This window comes from Oryx dammah, unplaced genomic scaffold, assembly GCF_014754425.2.
Source record: "Oryx dammah isolate SB20612 unplaced genomic scaffold, SCBI_Odam_1.1 HiC_scaffold_12, whole genome shotgun sequence".
Taxonomy (NCBI): domain Eukaryota; kingdom Metazoa; phylum Chordata; class Mammalia; order Artiodactyla; family Bovidae; genus Oryx; species Oryx dammah.
The window spans coordinates 43056245-43080086 of record NW_024070196.1 but is presented as its reverse complement, the minus strand read 5'-3'; the positions used below and the strand labels follow the sequence as shown (position 1 = coordinate 43080086).

General features: G+C 41.2%; 1 protein-coding gene across 5 annotated transcripts in view; it reads left to right on the top strand.

The window, feature by feature from the left end:
• Window positions 1-23501, top strand: part of GUCY1A1 (guanylate cyclase 1 soluble subunit alpha 1) — a 64836-nt gene extending 41335 nt beyond the window's left edge. For 3 of the 5 annotated variants that reach the window (XM_040251500.1, XM_040251499.1, XM_040251497.1), the window contains 6 exons: window positions 1875-1933; window positions 3266-3975; window positions 5975-6460; window positions 10175-10318; window positions 15189-15343; window positions 21590-23501. In XM_040251500.1, coding sequence (XP_040107434.1) covers window positions 1875-1933; window positions 3266-3975; window positions 5975-6460; window positions 10175-10318; window positions 15189-15343; window positions 21590-21791 — 1756 coding nt within the window. In that variant the 3' untranslated portion in view covers window positions 21792-23501. Of the gene's footprint in view, window positions 1-1874; window positions 1934-3265; window positions 3976-5974; window positions 6461-10174; window positions 10319-13774; window positions 15344-19636; window positions 19648-21589 lie in introns of those variants that run through there. The other 2 variants (XR_005723041.1, XR_005723042.1) reach the window with 2 other exon arrangements.
• The last annotated feature ends 341 nt before the right edge of the window (window positions 23502-23842 follow it).

Here is a 23842-nt window from a genome sequence, read left to right as displayed (position 1 = left end):
CATGGACTGAAGCACTCCAGGCTTCCCTCTCCCTCACTATCTCCCAGACTTTGCTCAAACTCATGTCCATTGAGTCGGTGATGCCATCCAATCATCTCATCCTCTGTTGCCCACCTTCTCCTCCTGCCCTCAATCTTTCCCAGCATCAGAGTCTTATTCCAATGAGTTGGCTCTTCGCATCAGGTGGCCAAAGTATTGGAGCTTCAGCTTCAGCATCAGTCCTTCCAGTGAATATCCAAGGTTGATTTCCTTTAGGATTGACTGGTTTGATCTCCTTGTAGTCCAAGGGACTCCCAAGAATCTTCTCCAGCACCACAATTTGAGTGCATCAATTCTTTGGTGCTCAGCCTTCTTTATGGTGAAACTCTCATATCCAAACATGACTACTGGAAAAACCATAGCTTTGACCATATGGATCTTTGTCGCAAAGTGATGTCTCTGCTTTTTAGCATGTTGTCTAGGTTTGTCATAACTTTTCTTTCAAGGAGCAAGCATCTTTTAATTTCCTGGCTGCAGTCACTGTCTGCAGTGATTTTGGAGCCCAAGAAAATAAAATTTGCCATTGTTTTCACTTTTCCCCCATCTATTTGCCATGAAGTGATGGAACTAAGATGCTATGATATTAGTTTTTTGAATGTTGAGTTTTAAGCCAGATTTTTCACTTTCCTCTTTCACCCTAATCAAGAGGCTCTTTAGTTCCTCTTTACTTTCTGCCATAGAGTGGTATCATTTGCATATTGTTGTTGATATTTCTCCCAGCAATCTTGATTCCAGGTTGTGATTCATCAAGCCTGGCATTTCACATGTTATACTATGCAGATAAGTTAAATAAGCAGGGTGACAACATACAGCCTTGACATACTTGTTTCCCAGTTTTGAACAGTCTGTTGTCCCATGTTATAAGCAGTATACCTCTTTGTGATCAAGTAGCCAGTGGGGTGATTTTCCTTGTCAATAATTTTTTCTTTTGAAATTTCTCTACATGTATCATGCTTTATTGAAATCTGTTTGATATAGTATTTTCAACTTATGTCTATTTGTGATCTTGGCTTGTCTAATAGCAAACTGAACCACAAAATAACTTAGATATCTTTTAATATGCTTTAGTAGTTTTGTAAATTTGATTTTAATCAGTTATCACTATCAGAAATCATCAAAAAACAATTAAGCAAACATGAATCAACAAGTTGTCCAGTTGAAATTACAACAACCTTCTGTCAGTCAAAATGTATGCTATTATCATATATAATTAATCATATATATTAAATTATGTTAATTATTATTAATATATAAGTATATTATAAACTTATGTGTTACTTAAAGCAGTTCAGTAATTGAATAAGGAATAAATCTCTTTAGTTACTAATTTTTATATTAGATTAAGGATAAAAGTTTAATGTGATGATGCCTGATAGTTAAATATATAGAACCTAAAACCTAAAAGTAGCATATACTGTGTATTTGCTTTAGAAAATAAATAAGGACTTACTTAGAAGTGAAATCCATCAGTAGGTAGGTTTTTCTTCTTGGTTGGTTTATCAGAAAAGCCCATCCTGATTTATTATCATCCTTGGCCATTTTGTACCATTGGGTTTTCTGCCAGTACAAACCTCTGTACTATTAGCTTATATGAAGTTAGTTTCAAAGGTAGATATACCTTATGAAAATAGTCTAGGTCATGTATATTTGGGGGTTTTCCAACATTGATTTGGTTTGTACATGTCACTGCTCCTTTCTTTAAATTCGACAGTCAAGATTTGCCTCTACAGGGAAGGTAATTTAAACTATTTTTTGTCATCATTTCTGTATGTTATAGTCTGAAATTTTAGCATTCATTTGTCAGTTTATAATTTAAGATGTTGAAATAATTTCAGGAAATCTTTGGAAAGAGAAGACTTTGAAAAAATAATTGCAGACCAAGCAATTGCAGCAGGTAATAGAATTAAGTATTTGAAATTAGAAAATAATTTGCTTATAGAACTATTTCACCTGTAAAGTAAAATTTTCTATTCCTAGAAAATATTTACCTGGAGAACTAATATTTTCTTAAAAATATTCATGTTTATTTGTTGGTAACATCCAATGTGAAATGTTAAATACTGTGTTTTGTGTTAATGTAAAGAATAACTCTTTTTCATACTTATACCTTTGTTTGACCTCAAACGTTTCCTCTTCTTACAATGTTTATTTGCTGAGAAGCAGATAAAGCTGCCTGGCAGGCTGATTCATAGACATTCATATGCTTTGTTCTTGAACTTAGTACCTAAGTGTCCTTCACTTATGCATGAAAAGTTCTACTCAACATAGTAACAGAAGTAATTTTTTAAAGGTTGGAAGCAATTATGAGAAATATGTGAGCAGTGCTCACATATTAATACTTAGCTTGGAAGAATCAAGCAGATGAGTGACTTTGTCATACTGTCCTTTTCAAAGTTTGAGTACATGGACCAACTGGTGAGGTTTTTTTTTTGAAGTAGATTTGAAGAATTTGCTTCTGCTGCTGCTGATGGCTGACTTGCACTGAACCCTCTCTCTGGGTCAGGCACAGTTCTAACATGGCCCACAGACACCACAGCAGTGCTGTGAACAGGGCATCCACCTTTCTCCTAAGTTATAGATGAGAAGAATGTGCTACAGAGTTTAAAGAATAAAGGAGACTAGTGAAGGAAAAGTTGTGGAAAGTAAATGATATATTCCCAACACATTTTCATTCAGGTAACATTAAACAACAAGAATGCCATTTTGCTCAAAATAATAATAATAATATTTACTACTGTTATAATATATTACTTTATACCATCTCAGGAAAAGTGACAAAATTGAATTCTACCACTAGTGATATAAATTAATTTTATATCTGATGCTTATATTCCAAGGGGGCTAGCTAGTACCCCTTCACAACTTGTGCTACTGTTTCTGATGTTAACAAGGTGGGAAAACTTCTTCTGAAAGAGACTTAACCCTGTGATTCCAATTGCTCTTTTATAGTTAAGTTTCAGGGTGATAAAATGTCATATCTTATACTCAATTGATCATTCTTTCATAATTAACCAATTTGGGTTTATATTTGGAGTTATTTGAATTTTAGAAATGAATTTATGCAGGTAATTTGAACAAAAATGATTTAATTTTGGTTGGAACTCTTATTAGCAGATATAAAGCGAGCTAAATGGTCAGATAAGGTGGTATTAAAAATAGTAGTAAAAATACAGCTCTGCCAAGATGATGCATATGATATGGCAGAAGATGTGTTCTGTGCTTTCAGGAGTTCCAGTGGAGACCATCAAAGAATCTCTTGGTGAGGAGCTTTTTAAAATATGTTATGAAGAAGATGAATACATCCTAGGTGTGGTTGGAGGAACCCTGAAAGATTTTTTAAATAGCTTCAGCACCCTCCTGAAACAGAGCAGCCACTGTCAAGAAGCAGAAAAGAAGGGCAGGTTTGAGGACGCGTCCATCCTATGCCTGGATAAAGATCCCGATGTCTTATATGTTTACTATTTCTTCCCCAAGAGGATCACTTCCCTGATTCTCCCTGGCATCATTAAGGCAGCTGCTCGCATACTGTATGAAACAGAAGTGGAGGTTTCCTCGACGCCGTCTCGCTTCCACCAGGACTGCCGTGAGTTCGTGGACCAGCCCTGCGAACTCTACTCCGTCCACGTCAGGAGCGCCCGGCCGCACCCGCCCCCTGGGAAACCCGTGTCCTCGCTGGTCATCCCCGCCTCGCTCTTCTGCAAGACCTTCCCTTTCCACTTCATGCTGGACAGAGATATGAGTATCCTGCAGCTCGGCCACGGCATCAGGCGGCTGATGAGCAGGAGAGAGGTGCAAGGGAAGCCTCATTTTGACGAGTACTTTGAGATCCTGACCCCCAAAATCAGCCAGACGTTCAGTGGCATTATGACCATGCTGAACATGCAGTTCGTGGTGCGAGTGAGGAGGTGGGACAACTCCGTGAAGAAATCTTCCAGGGTAAGAAGAACAGTTGTCCTGTTGTGAGATGGAATCAATGATTTCACTTTTAAAGACTGGGTGTGAAAAATGTAAAAATATACTGTATCACTTCAGAATATTTTAAACATTTTTTAATGTGGACCATTTTCAAAGTCTTTATTGAATTTGTTACAGTGTTGCTTCCACTTTTTGTTTTTTGGCTTTTTGGGTGAAGGAAATGTGGGATCTTAGTTCCCTGACCAGGGGTCAGATTTGCCACGTCTTAACCACTGGACTGCCAGGGAAGTCCCCAGAATTTTTAATAAAATATTTCTGTTTAAAATAATTCTAAAATACTTTGAAGGCTTAAAACAAGATTCTTTGTGCATTCGTTTGCTTGCTTACTTAAGGCATTACTTCACCAATATTTTTTGAATGCAGTCTACATTTTAAAATCTTTGTGTGCTGTGCTGTGCTGTCATTTCAGTCGTGTCTGACTCTTTGTAACCCTATAGACTGTAGCCTGCCAGGCTCTTCTCTCCATGGGATTTTCCAAGCGAGAGTACTGGAGTGGTTGCCATGCCATCCTCCAACGGGATCTTCCTGACCCAGGGATGGAACCCATGTCTCTTAAATCTCCTGTATTGGCAGATTGGTTTTTTTACCACTAGCGTCACCTGAAAAATATTTATGGAGTATTTTATAGCTGAATTACAAAAATACTTATGTAAAAATATGGCTTCAATCATCATGAAATAGCTGACTTAATTTGGATAATAAGAATTATACAACAAAGAAACAAAATGACTTGTTTCTTAGAGGAGGCAACTAAATGGATTCTTAAGTCAATATTTAATAGACTTGGAAAAAATCAATAACTTGTTTGATTAACTGTTGGAAAATGCGGGAGAAAGCGTTCTGCTCTCATCTCATAGTAGAGAACCGTGCATGATTTAGAAAAGAAGTTTGGAAACCACAGTCAGTAGTATAACTGACATAGAAAGGCTCACAACGCACCTCTCTTCTGGACAAGTTAACCCAGAAGACAAACTATCTGTTCTCCCAGATGGAAACAGCTTTATTACTTTTTATCATAAACACAGTACAAATAAATGTTTTTAAAAAGGTACTACTTTAAGATGTCCATTGCAAAATCAAAAACATTATGTACATTTTTGTTTAAAACAAAAAAGCTACTTTTTACAGTTCTTTTTTATCAGTAAATGATATCTGTGTGTGTCCTTCCATGTCATTAGACACCGGTCTCTTTCACGATGGGATAAGGCCGTGTCATATCCCATTGTGTGGTCGTCCTGTACTTTGGTTAACCATTCACTGTTGAAGGACGTCCAGGCTGCTTTTGTGGCTCTGTTTCGTTAACACGTATGTACACTTCACCCACGTGAGCTTGTGACGCAGAATGAACATGTGAAGCCCCCTCGCCCAGGGGTCCTGTGCACCCTTCTGCTGATGGCTGCTGCTGAGAGAATGTTGGAGCAGAACCATCAGTGTGGCACGCAGTGAGAAAGCCTTGAAGCAAGAATTTGGGGCGTTGTTGATTGAAAAATCATGATTTCTGTGTAACCTATGATACTGGGAAATATTTAGGGCAGGAGGAGAAGGGGGCAACAGAGGATGAGATGGTTGGAAGGCATCACCAACTCAGTAGACATGAGTTTGAGCAAACTCTAGGAGACAGTAGAGGACAAGGAAGCCTGGTGTGCTGCAGTTCATGGGGTCACAAAGAGTTGGACACGACTTAGCAACTGAACAGCAACAATTCTCTGGTATATTCGCCAGATGTATGCATGCATTTTAGAGCTCATAGTAAATTGAAACCATAAGAGAGCCTATTGTTTTTGTCAACAAGTAGAAAAAGCTCAAGTTTAAAAACAAAGGTGGGGTGGGGGGACTAAGATCCTGCAAGGTGCGTGACTTGTTTAAAAAAAAAAAAAGGATTATCACTGTACATGTTTCCTCACTTTTTGTTTGTTGGGAACGTGAATAAGCCACAAAGCTTGGTCCTCCTTTTACACAGGTGATGGACCTCAAAGGCCAGATGATCTACATGGTGGAGTCCAGCTCCATCCTGTTCCTGGGCTCGCCCTGCGTGGACAGACTGGAAGACTTCACGGGCCGAGGGCTGTACCTCTCCGACATCCCCATCCACAACGCACTGCGGGATGTAGTGCTGATCGGGGAGCAGGCCAGGGCCCAGGATGGCCTGAAGAAGAGGCTGGGCAAGCTGAAGGCCACGCTGGAGCAGGCCCACCAGGCCCTGGAGGAGGAGAAGCGGAAGACGGTAGACCTACTCTGTTCCATTTTCCCCAGTGAGGTGGCACGGCAGCTGTGGCAGGGCCATGCTGTGCAGGCCAAGCGCTTCGGCAACGTCACCATGCTCTTCTCGGACATCGTGGGGTTCACGGCCATCTGTTCCCAGTGCTCCCCGCTGCAGGTCATCACCATGCTCAACGCACTCTACACCCGCTTTGACCGGCAGTGTGGAGAACTGGATGTCTACAAGGTAGGGGGCCAGGCCTTGGATGGGGAGAGTTGGGCAGTGGGCCAGGAGCCTGTCCTGGGAGCAGGTATCCTGCCTTCATTGTTTGGGTGTCTTCTGGCTCTGAATCTGCTCAGAGGTGATTATTCCAGAAAGGACAGTCATTGTGTCTTTTCACAGAATGCAGGGTGACAGCAAGGGAGTGGGCTGCCAGACCCTCAGAAAGGTGATATTTTAAAGTCAGTGAGCCTGACACTTGGACTGTGAAAACTGAGATGAATTGGTTTGATTTTGTTTTCTGGTGTTTTTTTTTTTTTTTTTAAGTATTGATTTTTTTTTTTTTTTGGCTGCTCTGGGTCTTATTTGCAGCATGCAGGATCTAGTTCCCTGATCAGGGATTGAACCTGAGCCCCCTGGATTGGGAACTTGGAGTTATAGCCAGTAGACCACCAGGGAAATACCAAGATGGACTGTTAAGCCTGAGATGTTTCAAAGAAGGAGGATGTAGCCTTTCCATCTGCAAAAGTAAAGAAGCAGGAGGATTACGCGAATTGTCTTACAACAGATTCATTCAGTATAGAGTAACAGGATGCTTTTAACGGCCAGGGAACAGAAACCCAAATCACCTGCTTGTCTGGTGACCAAGGGCAGGAGACGGCCTATCTTCAAATCGCGTTTTCTGCCTTGTTTGCTTTGTAAGCAGAGAAAGTTAAACAACCTTTCCCATTTCTGAAATAGAGGATATAATATCCATTCACAGAGTTTATATGCATGAATAACATGCTTTATGTCCTGTAATCTTCATGAATGGAGCTCTTATAAAGATTACGGTAAAAAAAATATCTGTTATTCATCAGTCAGCAGGGTTTACTGAGTGCCTGAAGGGTACCAGGCATCATTCTAGGCTCTGGGGATGCACAGAGATTGTCCCTGAAACATAATAAACTATTTTTAATGTAACTATTGTTAATGAGGAGCTTCCCAGATGGCGCTGGCGCTAGTGGTAAAGAACCTGCTTGGCAATGCAGGAGACATAAGAGATGCAGGTTTGATCCCTGGGTTGGGAAGATCTTCTGGAGGAGGAAATGGCAACCCACTCTAGTGTTCTTGCCTGGAAAGTCCCATAGACAGGGGAGCCTGGCGGGCTACAGTCCATGGGGTCGCAGAGAGTTGGACTCGACTGAAGTGACTTAGCACGCATTGTTAATAAGAGAACCAAGGAAGACATTCTGCCTGTTTCTTTAGAAGTAAAACGTTTTCTTACTGATTTAATGTTTTTTACATAGTTCTCAGCATTGGCTTGAAGAATAAAGCATGCTTCTCATTTATGTGGCTTGAATCATGTTTTAATTTGCCACAGAAAAAACTGACATTTCAGAGCTTAACCTAACATGAAATAAATAAATGATTAAAGAGGAAACAAAAATTATTTATGGGACAACGTAAGCCCTGCTTGGTTCCAGTCTAGATACTCATGGTGAAACTTTCTCTTTAAAACATTTCTAACAGGAAATTCCAGACAGAGCTGTGTTTCCCTTGGGAAAAAAGAGGTCCATGTATAATTACAGATAAAATAATTGGCTTCAGTTAGGTTAAGCCTGATGGCCTCTTGTGGAATTCACTGTATTTATTTGTAGACAGCTGATGTCTTGAGAAGGTCTCCTCTCAGAACTGTGAGGAGGTCTCGCTCTCCTCTGCAAACTGCCCAGCTGCTCACAGAAGCTGCCCACTGCGGCACGGTGCTCCCTGCTGAAACGTTTAAAAATGTTGTCACTCCTCTCCAGCGTTCAGAACCTTACTCCTCAGTAAGGGGATGGGGCGCAGAGTCCCCTGGGGATCCAGCTGCTGTCCCAGCCAGTGAGTCTGTGTCCTCGTTTCACCTGCTGTTCACGTCGACGCTGTGTGGAAACACTGGAGATGCTGTGAATAAACGGGGAGGGGGCCTCCCCTCAGAATACACTTTCGATACAGAGTGTGTTCCATCACCGGCTCACCTGTGCCTGCTGGCTTCTGGGGAATAGCAAGGCTTGTTTATCCCAGTCCCCAGTTGGACCAGGACTCCATTCCGTTTCGTTTCCTTTCTTTCATTCTTTTGGTCATTTTCCTGCTTGTTTGATTATTTATCTAGTGGTTTAGAGTATCCTTACTGGTCCTCCAGAGTTTGCCAGCGTGGTGGGGGGCAGAGTCCAGTCCCTGTGATAAGAGTCCCAGAGCAGGGAGGGGGCAAGGGAGGGACACACAGACAGAGGACAGGATAGACTCCCTGTGACACCAGGGATGGCATGCCACGCTTGCCAGCGCAGGGCTCCAGCAGGGCTGAGGGGGCCTCTCCCCTACTGAGTAGCTCTTTGAGCCCTGTGACAGGTTAGCCCTTAGGCTGAGTGCATCTCCGTGTGCGTGGCTGAGGTGATGCTGTCGGGCGCCAGGCTCGCTCACTGGTGAATATCCTGGGCCCCAGAGGTGGAGGAGTTGATGAGACAGCAGACTCAGGGAGCTTGCTTTCCACCAGGAAAACAGACAACAAAAGCATGAATTCACAGCACCCCAGTTGGTGTGCTCTCTCTGGAAGGAAATAGAGCAGGTGCAGGGGAGCCAGGTGAGGGGATTTCACAGAAGTGGCCGGAATCACCTTCCTTGCAAGGTGAGTTTTAGCAGAGCCTGAGGAAACCAAGGACGTGCCTAGTGATCAGCTGCAGGAATACTGATCCAGACAAAGGAATAACAAACGTTTGCTATGTTTGAGGGAAAACAGGAGGCCAGCAGCTTGGGACAAAGTGAGCAAGAAAGAGAATAAGGAGAAGGATTAGGATCAGGGGCAGCAGAAAGGCAGGACAAGAACTTTGCGGCAGCTTAAGGGCTCTGGCATTTATTCTGAGTGAAATAAGCAATTGCTGATGCTATCCCCCTTTCTCTTCTCTCTCACCTTCAGCCCTCCAGATTGCCAGCTTTGGATCAGAACAGTGATATGATCTAGGTTACAATAAGAATTTGGAGCAGAAAAATGCACCTCTTACAATTTGGTAGCTTATTTGTGGATTTAAATGAACTGTTAGCTTTCTATATTCAGCATGACAAATGAAAATCACTCGTAACAACAGCAATCATGGCATGATAATAACTGATCAATACACGAAATTCACAGAAGAGATTGATTTCCGATAGCTTTCCAATCACCATTGTTTCTGCCTCCCGCTTGACATCTTAGTCTCTGTACTTTATGATTAATATCCATGTAGACAGTTTATCATTGCTATGGCAGCACCAAAAGTTCTTTGAAAAGTTGCAATGTCAGCTTTAACCTTAACTGTATTCATAGGACCTTGATTCAATAGTGACTTTGTTCAAAGCGCTGTTTTATGCTGAGAGGCTATATCACCCAATATCTCAAGCATATTATAATAGATTCAAAGTATGTCATTTGCTTCTACAAAGTCCATTTTACATGGTGCAGGAAGAAAGAGGTGCAATGATGTGGGGGAATCAGTGGCAAGTCTGGGAGCAGACACCGCTCCTGACGCTGTATTCACAGCAGGGTGCTACCTCTCAGCTTAGAAACCTTGTGAGTTTCCTGGAAAGAAAAACCTTTTCCAAGAGTCTGTGATTGACTCTGATGTTCCATTGGCCCATGAAGCTGAGATTTCTGCTTCATGATGTAATTTCTGCTCTATGATGTACACTGTGGTGCTTCCTGGGTTTTTTTTTTTTTTTTTTGTAATGTGGAGAATCTGTTGTGCATAGGTGGAGACGATTGGCGATGCGTACTGTGTGGCTGGGGGCTTACACAAAGAGAGTGACACCCACGCTGTTCAGATAGCGCTGATGGCCCTCAAGATGATGGAGCTCTCTCATGAAGTCGTGTCTCCCCACGGAGAACCCATCAAGGTGAGGCTGCTCATGTGTTGTTCAGGAAATGTCACGAGAGTAAATGCTGGTTAGTTAGTCTTGCTGTATCTCACTGTTTCTGAACCCAGGGTAGGCAAGGTGCCAGCGGGAAAGCTGGAAGAAAAGTCAAGGAGCTGTAGGAACTGCAGATATGTTTATTCTCTCCTGACTGGCACAGCAGCCGTAGCGGCAGACAAGCTGTATTTTCTCATGGTTGACCCAGTGGACACAGCCATAACCGTAGCCATAACGCAGCCTCAAGGGCTTTTCAGGTGGAACTTCTATATGTTTACAGAACAGAAGTGGCCCATGCCCAAGTGGGTACATTGTGACATGCATGCGCAGTGCTATAAGTTAGCTCAGCTGTTACCTAACCATGTATTTACAACATGTGGGGCCAGAGTGAGAGGCCATGGGGTGAGAGAGCCTGACCACCACCACCAGCTTGGCTAATTAGCTTTTTCCCTACAGTTAGTTATCAGTAGCGGAGAAGGCAATGGCAACCCACTCCAGTACTCTTGCCTGGAAAATCCCATGGACAGAGGAGCCTGGTAGGCTGCAGTTCATGAGGTCGCTAAGAGTCGGGCACAACTGAGCGAATTTACTTTCACTTTTCACTTTCATACACTGGAGAAGGAAATGGCAACCCACTCCAGTGTTCTTGCCTGGAGAATCCCAGGAACAGAGGAGCCTAGTGGGCTGCCATCTATGGGGTTGCACAGAGTCGGACAAGACTGAAGCGACTTAGCAGCAGCAGCAGCAGCAGCAGCAGTTATCAGTAGAATGGTACATCCATCAGGGTTTAGTTGCATAGAGTAGCTCTCCAGCTCGCTGAAGCAGCAGAAAATCTGTAAGTGGCTTACAGATCACTAGGACCAAGGAAGCCATCCATGACTTGAGCTCTCAAAGAGTGGATCCTAAAGCCATGCTTCAGAATCATGGCTTCCTCTGTGATCTGGAAGCTGGTTCTAGAACCACACAGCCACAGCCAGGCAGGAAACCATTGTGCTCAGAAAGTAGCTGTCTCCACTACTGGCTGCACAGCAGGGTTGCACCCACTGTAATTGCATCAGCAACGTGGAAATCCTGCATCATGACTCTCACAAATTGAATGACTGGAAACTGGGCTCTCTGCTCAGCCGGGGAGAGGGAGCACGCGGGCTTCGGCTGTGCTCACAAGGGAAGTTGTAGGCAGAAATCCAGGTTCCCAGAGCTCATGCAAGGGCGTCTGATTCACCAAAACCTCAGTACATCTAGAAACTTCAAGGGAGTTTGAAAAATGTAGTTTTGGGTTTTCTGAGCCTGGCAGGGGAGGAATTTAACCAGAATGAATGTGGACTGGTAATCTAGTAATATTTTCCAGGACACATAAAATTCCAAAATTTCTAAATAAGCCAGATCCCAGAATAATAATGTCTTATTGAAGATGATAAAATAAAATTCACGTGCCTGGCTTAGATTTAATAGATAACACACGAACAGATATCTTTATTTGTCCCACTTGAAGTGAATCAGCCACTTAACTTTTATAAACAGTCCTCAGTTGATGACCTTCAGAAATGGGCCTTTGAAATAATATGGAATCCTATCTGGCATGATATAAAATACAGAGAGAAGGAGGAAAAAGAAGTTTAGCCAGAGCTCTGGCTTATACCATAAAGAACCTGCCTGCAATGCAGGACACCCAGGTTCAGTCCCTCGGTTGGGAAGATCCTCTGGAGAAGGGAATGGCTACCCACTCCAGCACTGTGCCTGGAGAATGTGATGGACAGAGGAGCCTGGCAGGCTACAGTCCATGGTGTCACAAAGAGTCAGACATGACTGAGCCATTAACTTTCACTTTCTTTTTCTCTCCAGTGTTAATATTAATAGAAGCTGTATGTGTAAGCCTTCACAACTATTTTTTAAGAGAATGGTTGTCCCAGCTATATACTGATGTGTGACATGCTTCCCTAAAGTTAGTGGTGTAAAACCACAGAGCTTTTGTGATGCATTGATTCTGTGCAGTGGAATTTGGATGAGGCGTAGCACGAATACCTTGTCATTTCTCACAGTATCTGGTACCTCCACTGGGAATTCTCAGTGGTTGAGGGCATGCAGAGTAGCTGGGATTACATCACTTGAACCAGAGCACCATTTCAAGATGCCTCACCTGCCTGGTTGTGATTGGGCATGGCAAAGGGTGGGCCCAAGCTGGGACTGTCAGCCCAGTGCTTACATGTCCTGCTCCAACTGGGCAGCCTTGGGATAGTCACACTTCTTACCTGGGGGTGGGTGTCCACTGAACAAAGTCGGTATCTGCTACATGGCCTTTTATACCTTGGCCTTAGGAGATACATGGTGACACGTCCATTGTACTGGTCAAAGCAACCTTAAGCCTGCCCAGAAGGGAGAAGACATAGATGCCAGGTCGCAATAGGAAGAGTGTGAAACAATTCTCCACTGTGTTTTAAAAGCATCACAGTGTCTGACTTTTCCAGATGGTTAATTTCTATAATTTTTTAGAAAATAATTATATTTTGTTTTGTTTTTTTGATGAGGAATCTCATATCATCAAAGTGAATACATAAAATATCCAGATTAATAATAAACCCAGTGATCTCCACTTAAATGGGTTCTATAATTAAGATGTGTATGTTTGGAGAAGGGGTTTAGTGCCATGATTTTTGACATTTGTAGAAATGTACTTTTACAGTATTGCAATTGCAAGAATTATTTATAGCTAATTTCAAAGATGGTTACCCAGGTGATAATAATTTAGCTTTGCTGCTGCTGCTGCTGCTGCTAAGTGGCTTCAGTCATGTCCGACTCTGAGTGACCCCATAGACAGTAGCCCATCAGGCTTCTCTGTCCCTGGGATTCTCCAGGCAAGTTTTACTGACCTATAAATTCAAGTTTAAACATGCCTCTTTATTTGTACTGACCTAGGAAACTTCTGATGGCCTTAGGGGTTACTCATGAATTACCAAAAGTGCAGACTGTTTTTAGTAGTGAGCAAAAAACACTAATGTGTGTCACGGGAGCAGTTGTGACTTAAACATTTTACTTAGTATATATATAGTATATGTAATGTATAATATAGTTGAACCACATTGTTGAGGAATCCACAATTCAGTGATGGACAAGTGCAGTCAAGACTCTACTGGATTTGAAGCTGTGTGTTTCTTGTCCTATTAAAAGCTAGAATAACTAGGTACAAGGGAGAAACTGGTTTAATGAGAAGAGTGCCCAAAGAAAATAAAAACTTATGAAAATATGCCTGGTATTTATAAGCAGAAGATAGCCTTTTGTCACCTTTTCTTGGTTTGTTTAAATTGTTCTTTGTTAATTGTTTATGTATAGAACCATATTCTCCTAAGGAAGAAAGAGCAGGATGCAATAGAAATCTGTGTTTGTGCTTAAAGTAAAACTGATGAAGAAGAGGCTTTAAAAGTAATCCAATCTTGAATTTTTTAGGTGAGGAAAGAGTTCAAGGGAAATATGGAGATTTAGAGAAAGTCAGACAACCAAACGCAGAGAACAAGCCAGTGGTCACCAGTGAGAAGCAGGCAGAGGGAGAGGGCAGCGAGTGGGGTCAGAGATACAGACCACTAGGTATGAAATAAGTTACAGGATGTAATGTACAGTGCAGGAAAAAGAGCTAATGTTCTATAATAACTTTGTGTGGGGCATGATCTGTAAAATATTGAACAATTATATTGTACATCTGAAAATAATAACAGAAGTCAAGTATATTTCGATTAAAAAAGTCAGACTGCCAGCTATTAGCAGAATTTTGGTTTCTAATACAAATCCCCTGATTCATGATGTAGTGCTTTTGTTTAAAAATTTTGCAGAATGTATGGTTTAACAAATGATTCTCAGAAGTTTCTAGAAGAGATCTGAAATTAGCCATAAAACTTGGGAAGTCTGGAGTCTCCTGTATTCTAAATTACATCTAAGTGACTAAGTCCTTAGCCTCTGTGTACAATACAGGGATCTAATGGAACTTGTTTTAAATGGTCAACTGAACATAGAATTTGAAAATAGCAAACATGGTGTCTGATTGTCATCTTAAACATCCTTACTCTCACTTGCTTCATTGTAGTAGTGATTTAAAAATCTGTGCCTCCTCTAAGATCAGCCAGTTTTCAGTCTAAAAGATCCCAGTTTAAAACATTAACTGCTCTCCAAATTATCGATAGCTTTCAGAATTCCTAAACATTCACCTCAGTGTATTCTGACTGCCTCTTATACCCAGATATGGCACGACTCTTATTTTCCATGGATCCAGATGTTGTTGACTGAAGTGTTTATAGTCGCTGTGATCCAGGCTCAGCAATGCCAGCTTTCTGCTTCCTCTGTCATTTTCTGCTTCAATATTACAATCGTTTGTCTCCCCGGGTTGGTCATTTGAATAGTGAGGTAGTGTCTGGCATAAAGTTCTTGTGAGCAAAATACCTAAACACCCACACTTTATATCCTGAGAAGTGACCATGTTTTGGGAAACAGCTTCTGGGTTCCAGAAGTCCTGTCTCTCTCACCCAGTGGACAAAGCAGGTTCACATAGCCTGCAGAGACTTCGTCTGGTCACCATGGCGACTGTGGTAGGTTCGTGGGGGGCTTTGATTCAGATTGGAAAGACGGGTGAAATACACATTGTGTGATAAACCCAAGTGCATCCATGGAGAAGTGAAGAGGGGTGACTGATGCCCCACTAGTGGTTCTTCCTTGGAAGGGAGGAGTAGAGGAACATCAGCTGGAGGTTTGGAGGAAGGGGGAGGTGTGGGAAGAGCAACGAGTATAATAATTTCAACAGGTCCACAAACAGCACTGACAAGCAGGAGTGTTTTTCCAATGGCGAGAACACTGACCGACTTTTCGCTTTCAGATGCGCATTGGGCTGCATTCTGGGTCAGTTTTTGCTGGAGTTGTTGGAGTTAAAATGCCTCGTTACTGCCTTTTTGGAAACAATGTCACCCTGGCTAACAAATTTGAATCGTGCAGTGTCCCCCGGAAAATCAACGTCAGCCCAACCACTTACAGGTATGACCCCACTGAGCGCCTGAAATGTACTCTTGTCATTTTTGTTCATTGATTTGTCTCATTCTTCGTAACATTTTCTTGCTTAGATAATATTAGAGAAAAGCCATAATTGTGTCATCCTCATTTTAACTGGTTTTAAACTACTTGTTAGTCTATGGGAATGACCCTCCTGAGATACCTGTAGCCTGGCTGACATCGTCAATGTATATCCTCTCTCCCCCATTATTACCCTTTAAGCAAAGGGTAATAATGTATTCCTTCTCATGGGCTTGGAAGGTATTCTAACACTGACCAGAGTTACAGAGACCACACAAGTTGATGGGCATGGTCCCCGAAAAGAATGCCCTTAATTCATGTGCCAGGTGTGTATACATTTTATCTGCTTTGAAAAATCAAATTATAATGGAAATCCTCGAAGAACAAAAGGGTTTTCCAGATCTAAGCAAGTGAACTGCTATGATGGTTTCATAGCATCTTCTTTCTACTCCAAACAACTTTCCTTTCCAGCCCTGATTCTAAGTTGAAAACCTTGCTTTGTTTTGCACAAGAAAGGTTGAAACCTGCTAAGAACCATGCCAGCTTCATGCTCAGATGCAGTGTACCTGGCTCCCTGGCACCCTTAACTGTGTGTGGTTCTTGTCCTGGGGACCGACAGCCCTGCTCCGGATTTGCTGTCCTTTCAAACATTTTCTTTTGAAAATATCAGCCTTCTCTATGATCAGTTCCTCCAATGAAATGATTCTTCCCATCAAAATACAGCCATATCTGTTTACTTACCTCTTTAAAGGTAACATCTTTGTTTTGTTTCCAATACTATCTCTGCTGTCTCCTTGTGTTCCTGCTCCTTTTCCAGAAAAACTCTGCACGCAGGTCGTCTATGCTCAGGGCCTCCCTTGCTCTTCAGCTCACTCTGGTCAGTGTTTGTCCCTCACAGGCCACTCCAGTGGATCCCAGCAGGGTCATGGGCACCTCTTGCTAAACTCAGGGTCAGTTCTCTCTCCTTATCTTCCTCACCATCTCAGGATGTTTTGAACATCTTCTTCAGGCTTTTGTGACGATGGATTCACCAGGTTCCCTTGTGGCTGTGCCTTCTCCTTGTCTTGGTTGCTGCTGTCTCCACAAAACCGTTCCCCACAAGGTTATTGGCATCCCTCATCAGTAGACACTGACTAGAGGCCAGATAGAAAATTTAGGCAAGGCTTTGTTGGGGCCCCTGCTGCAGCAGGAGGGAGTGAGAATAAGTAACAACAAGTTTCCCTTGCTTGCTCCTGGCGTGGAGGATAAGCTAACTGCTTTTATGGAGTGAGGGTAGGGTGTGTCCAGCGGTCTGGCTGAAGGGGTGGCTTAGGTGGATTCCCCATCCCTCTGGTGGTGTTGAGTGCAGGGGCCTGTGCAGTACCCTACTTTGGCTTCCAATCCCCTGCTTTTGCTCCTCAGAAGTGGCAGTTGGGTTTTTGGTCTTTTTGTATTTTTTGGTCCAAAATTTGCTCCAGCTGCATATGCACATAATTATTTTCACTCCCACAGTTTCTTTGTATTTTGTTGCTGGAGGAGAAGTTTGTCCAGGTGCAAGCATTGCAGCAAAGGATCCCCAGGTCCCAGGCTGTCTCAAAACCAACAAACTTTGGAAAATTGTCCTGCCCAGGGCCATGTCTGTATTCTCATGTTTCTGAAATTTTATGATTTACCACTTTTATCTCTAGCCTGACCCATGATTCTCCACTGAGCTAGACTCATATAATTCTGTCCTGTATTTCTACTCGGATGACTGATTGACCTATTAGATGGCTAATGTGATCATATTAGAACAACTGATTTCCAATTCTACTTTCCATGTAGATAAAATCTACTTCCCACCCAGTGAAACTCCATCAGTCTCTTTAAAGAGCAGCAGTGTCTACCTAGTTACTCAAACCAGGGACCTCAGAGTGATCTCTCCATTCTCCCCATCATGCCCCACCCCTGCCTCCACACGTGTGTCCTGCACATAGCCTTTCTCACCTCCTCCAATGCCACCACCCCAGCCCAGCATCACCCTCACTCTTGTATCTCGTGTGCCTCCTCCTTGGCTCATCTTCCACAGAAGAGCCAAGTTCTCTTCCTAAAGCATAAGCAGATCTGTCATCCCTGCCCTACAAGCCCTCCAGTGGCCTCCACTGCCACCAGGATAAAATCAGACTCGTAACCACAGACTCAAGTGGTATCTCTGGTCATAGTCACATCAGCTCTTACCACCTCATTTTCTTCCACTTTCTCCTTATTTCTTGGATCTCCTGCAACCCCAGCCTCATTTTTATTCATCAGACTTGCTAAACTGATTCCTGAATGGAGGATGGCTGCTTTCCCTTTCTCTCCTGGGTCATCTCCTGTTTTCCTCCTTCTCGTGATCTGACCTTAAGTCAGATGTCGCCTCTTCAGGGACACATTCCTTACCTGCCCTGGACACACCCTCGCGTGGTCATCTCAGCTCATCCCTGTGCCTGAAATGGTTAAGTTCAGGACAAGGGTAGATTTTATGAGAATTTATGCAGATATAAAAGATGATTGTTTCTTTGCAGAGCTTTAATGATAGAATGTTAAATCCTGGAATGGTATTTCTCAACAAAATAATATTAGGAAGCTTACCTTCCTTGAAATATTTATGAAACATGTACATTTAGGATACAGACTACATCCCCACACCCCAAAATATCCACTACCTTCAAACTTCTGTTTCCAAATTCTAATCAGTAATTTAGAAAGTAGCAATGTAATAGCAGTTATACATTCCTTTCTCTTAAATGTCATGCGGAGTTTTATTCTCGGGGACAATTTTCTGCATTTTTATTTGTTTTTACGGAAGTGCGGAGAACTCACAGAGACTAGGTTTGGTATTGTTTGAGTTTTGGATCAGTGGATTGATGAGAAGGGTGTGTGATGATCCAAGATCATTAAAGACAAAACTGGCAGATGGGGCATAATGGAGCCACCCCTGTGGGTGGAAAGGTTGACCTAGGAACTCCTGAGGTGACACAGAAGCAGGACTTGGATTCCATGAGGGAACAAGGAGCGTAAAAGGCAGATGACAGAATTAAGAGAGTTGATGCAGCTGCTTGGAGGACATGGTGTCCAGTCTGGGGAGTAAGGAAACCGCCTTCTGCATGTGAGCATCTGCCCTGGGACTGTTACTGCTAATCTTGGATCTTTCTCCCCTCAAGCTTTCATCTAAATGGCTTTATATTTCCAACCTGTTTTTCTTATTAATTTGGATCTTTTAAAAAAGATGATTTAATGAACATTTCTAATTCCATGACACTGTGTTTATCTGTAAGTTTCTTCAAAAAGCATGGGATTTGTAGTCAGGAGACATGTCTTATGGGTCCCCAGTACAGGGCTTACCAGCTGTGTGATCTTAAGAAAGGCTCTTAATACATTCTAATGATTTGCTTTAAAGCCACTTCTAAACGTGCCAGATACAAAAATAAAACCAGAGGAAAATAGACTCCCACTCAACCTGTCCATATTCTTTGGCAACTTGCCTTGAATCCATTTAATATTATGTTTTTGAGATTTTTTCTTGATAAAATGTAAATCCAGTTCATATAAATCTAGTTCATTTAGTTAAAGTATTCCAAATGCAGTGGTAAGCTGGTCAACCAGCTTGGGGAGTGAAGTAGATACTCCCTGACTTCTAGCATTTACCATTTCTAAAGTATAAACACTACACTGTGGCTGGTTTCAGCCTATCCATGGTTTAATTGGCTTGCAGATTCCTGAGTATCTAACAGTTGGTTCTCCCAGGCAGGTCAGAGATAAATCTAACATGTCACTGTGATGTAATATGTATTCTAGGATATAAGTAAGCCACTCTGTTTTCTGTCCATGGTTATTTCAGGATAGCCAGTTTTTCATTATTATGCAAAGTGATTTGATAAATATACTTATATACATGTCTCTAGATAACATACCTATGAATGATATTCCCAGATCGTGAGCTTCATTACTCAGTTTCAGCTTTACTCAGCATCACTCAGCTGTCCAAACCCATCTGTGTTCCATTGTGTCTGAAGGTTTCTATTTCCCAATGCCTGATAACAAACTTATTGTTACCAATATGGCAGGTGTCATGTGACATCCAATTGATGATTAATGAATCTTGTTTAAACAATTTATTTAATCTTCATAACTGTCCTAAGAGACCTGTATTATGAAAGTGAAAGTGAAAGTGTTAGTCACTTAGTCGTGTTTGACTCTTTGCAACCCCATGGATGGTAGCCTGCTAGGCTCCTCTGTCCATGGAATTATCCAGGCAAGAATACTGGAGTGGGTTGCCATGCCCTTCTCCAAAGGATGGAAGAGAGGAAGCTAGAGATGGGCTTCCATCTCCAGGGGATCTTCTCAGCCCAGGGACTGAACCCAGGTCTCCTGCGTTGCAGGCGAATTCTTTACCATTTGAGCCACGAGGGAAGCCCTGTGTATTATTATAGTTCCTTTTCAAAGGCTAGAAATCTGACATCTTTGCTGTTATTCAAACTTAGATCTACCACACTTTGAAGCTTACACTTTCAATACTGTGGAATTCTGTAACTTTTCACTATATATTACCAACTACTATGCCTTATAAATAATAGGTACTTGAAATATTTACAAATCCATGACTAAAACATCATTTCACTTGTTTTATTCTTTTGAAGACTACATATTTATTGATACGCTTATAAAATTAGTTAATTGAACACTCTTGTGTATTCTGTCTGAGCTCTGTAATCCTTGAGACCTTCATGTCTATATAGCAGTTTCCTCAGTACAGATAGAGCATCACAGTTCTGAACTTTAGCACGATATCATCACTCTTTTCATTTAGATGTCCCATTGCAGGCTGGGCAGTGGAAGGGAAGATATGAGTAATTTTCTGTAGAAGCTGGTTTAGAGCTTGTTCTCATCCATGGCCTGAATAATAGATCAGAGAGATGCTTATTAAGTTTGCATTTGACAGAGACCTCGGGAAGCAAATGGGAAGAGGAGCCAGTAACTTAATCAGTGTGATTAGAATTTAAAATAAGTTTATCCTCATGGACCAATGAAGCAAATAATAAAAGCTGGTAGAACATCTGAATTTAAGAGGAAATTTAATGTAAAGTAAAATAAAGTAAAAATAAAAATTTAATAAAAAAATAATTTAAGAAGAAAACATATGGCAAATATCAGATAGTAAGTAGAGTATCCATATATACAACTAAACCTCACTTTAGTCCTATTAACCTAGAATTCGTAAAAACTTTATCCAAAGAGATCCCGAAGTTATTTCCCCATTTTGTATGTGCACTCAATTGCTTTGGTTGTGCCTGACTCTTTGTGACTCCGTGGACCGTAGCCCACCAGGCTCCTCTCTCCATGGAATATTTCTTGCAGGAATACTGGAGTGGGTTGCCATGCCCTCCTCCAAGGGATCTTACCAGTCCAAGGACTGAACCTGCATCTCCTGCCTTGCAGGCAGATTCTTTACCACTGAGTCCCTGGGAAAGTCCCATTCTCACATTATATGTGTGTGTGTGTATGTATGTGTATATATATATAGGGCTTCCCTGGTAGCTAAGCTGGTAAAGAATCTGCCTGCAATGCAGGAGATCCTGGTTCGATTCCTGGGTTGGGAAGATCCCCTGGAGAAGGGAACAGCTACCTGCTCCAGTATTCTGGCTTGGAAATCTCCATGGACTGTATAGTTCATGGGATCACAAAGAGGTGGACACGACTGAGCGACTCTCACTTTCACATATATATGTGTGTGTATATATTATATAGAGCTTTTCTTTCAAAAGTTCTTGCCCATGATTATTTCTCGGTAATATTTACAAAATGAATGGATATAGTGTCTTATATTTTTCAACTCCTTCAGTTCTATAATATTATTTTCTTATATTATTAGACTTTGCATCATTTGTTTTTTTCCCACTACTGTGAATTGCACTGTTGTATAGATTATGTACGATATCTTTACAAAAATATTTTATAGTAATTTTTCCTAATATGAGTGAAATGCATTATCTAGTGGAACTTTCTGTTACTGCGAGTTGATTTCTTCATTGTTCTTCTGTGAAGAACAATGTGTTTGTAAACATCATTAGGATTTTTCTGTCAGTCACACTGAAGATGGTGGGTTTATCAACATTCTCAGGAATGTTCCCTTAGTTATGTTGCCTTTTCTTGACTAGACAGTTATGTCAATGTTGAGTTTTATGATCAATATCTGCCTTTTAATCTTTCCAGATTACTCAAGGACTGCCCTGGTTTTGTGTTTACACCTCGATCAAGGGAAGAACTTCCACCAAACTTTCCTAGTGACATTCCTGGGATCTGTCATTTTCTGGAAGCGTATCAACAAGGAACAACTTCAAAGCCATGGTTCCAGAAAAAAGATGTTGAGGAAGCCAATGCCAATTTTTTAGGCAAAGCCTCAGGAATAGATTAACCAAACACACACCTGATTGTTAGCCTTTGGGGTTTGACTCCTTGGAACGTGAGTGGACCCTCTGAGAGCACACTGGCATGGTGGTGAGCTGAGGATCAGTACTAACATTTCAGGAGCCAAGTCACCATCTACTTTTCCTTCCACTTAACATGACAAAAATGTATTCACTTCAATATTCAATTTTTCAGTGAAAAACAAAGAAACCTCAAAAAGTGACTTTGAGGGGATATTTCTGTTATATAAGAATCACTTATTACCTGTACTCAGAACTCAGCACCTTGTACATAAATCAGGTAATGTAGTGACCTGTACCACCTGGTGAGCTGTCTGCATACTCTGCCCTGGCTGAATGCCCTGGTTATCAAAGTGCTTGTGGTAGTGTTGGTTGCCTTAAAAACGCTTTTTGAATAGAAACGATAGTCGTGAAACCATAAGCTCTTTGAACCTTTCAACTGTACATTTTGTTACGTTTCCTCATTTAACAGTTAGCCTATATAATAAGATAGACTGAATTTTTTTTTTCCTCTTGCACTTTTTTCGTTTTCCTTTTCTTAAAGAAAATAAGCCATTATGGGTTAGATGCAATATGAATCTAAAGTAGTTCTCCTGTAAATATCAAGATGATTTTATAAAAATATTCTCTACAACGTAATATGTCATAAAAATAAGTATTTCCTTTTTTGACATTTGTAAAAGTCTATACATGGTAAAGGCTCTTTTAATTCATAATAGCAGTTTCATTTCTATTAATTCATTTTTGTGTCATCTTCAGGGTAAAAGAGGGTTATGGCCTATATTAAAATGCAATAATATCATTATGATTTATTTTAACTGAAGCAACACGGAGTAAAGGCAGCGTTCAGGAAGCGAGCCCTAAAGTCAGAAGTGAAGTACTTACACACACAGGAGTAACTTGGACCTATTTCAGCAGACACCCTCCATTGCCAGGCTGAGCCACAGAAAGTTGCATTAGGAAAATCTAAGTTCAGAAGTCGGAAATAAGACTTGTTCGTTTTGCTGATAGCTTATTTTTAAGTATTTGTATTGAGCACTTTGGTGTGTATATATGTCCTCAGAATCAAGCTTTTGTCTTAAGTACACATCTGTGAATATTTTATTCTAGTGAAATAACTCAATGATATTTTTAAAGGGAATGTCAATGTTGATGAAAATGATGCTGTGATTTCATTCTGGAACTTTCAAAACATTTTTCTGGAACATAAACTTTTATTTTTAGTGATGTTAGTCTAAGATCTCTGCTGAACTAAATAACATACAGAGTTTGGTTGGAGATAAGATCTGATTTTTAAATGAATACAGCTTCAAAGCTAGAGAAAGAGGAACATAAAAATGTTTAAGTCATTATTAGCAGAGCTATAGATACAGCAAACTCTTATTTGTGGATCTGAGAAGTAATTCAGCTTAAAAACTTAAAAATTATCTCCATTGGTCCCCAGGCTAGTCCATGGTGACCTCAGGAATACCAGTAATTTCTGATAGGTCTCTTAGCATCCCTGTGTATTATTATATATATTACAATAATTACTATTTACTCAATAATGATCCTGTGTCTTGAAGCACTGATGTGGCTCATTAAATGCCAATCCTATTATTGGGGACTACCACAGGACTTGGAAAAATATAGTTATAATCTTACAAGCATATGAAGTTAATAAAAGAATTTAAAAGTAAAATCAAGACTTAAATATATTGTTTCTGGAACTGAGCCCTTATTACAAGGAAAATATTAGAAATTAAGGAAAATTAAAAAGCATAAAATGTGTGTTATCACCTGTTTAAACAGACCCAAATTTGCTAATAATTTACATTCCAAAAGTTGTAAGTTAATTGGAATTCAAAAAATATTCTCTCTCTGTGTGTATAAACACATGTACACACACAGAACCAGTGAAGGAATATATAAACAATCTGTTGTTCAGTCGCTAAGTCATGTCCAACTCTTTACAGCCCCGTGGACTGCAACATGCCACGCTCCTCTGTCCTCCACTATCTCCTGGAATTTGCTCAGATTCATGTTCATTGAGTCAGTG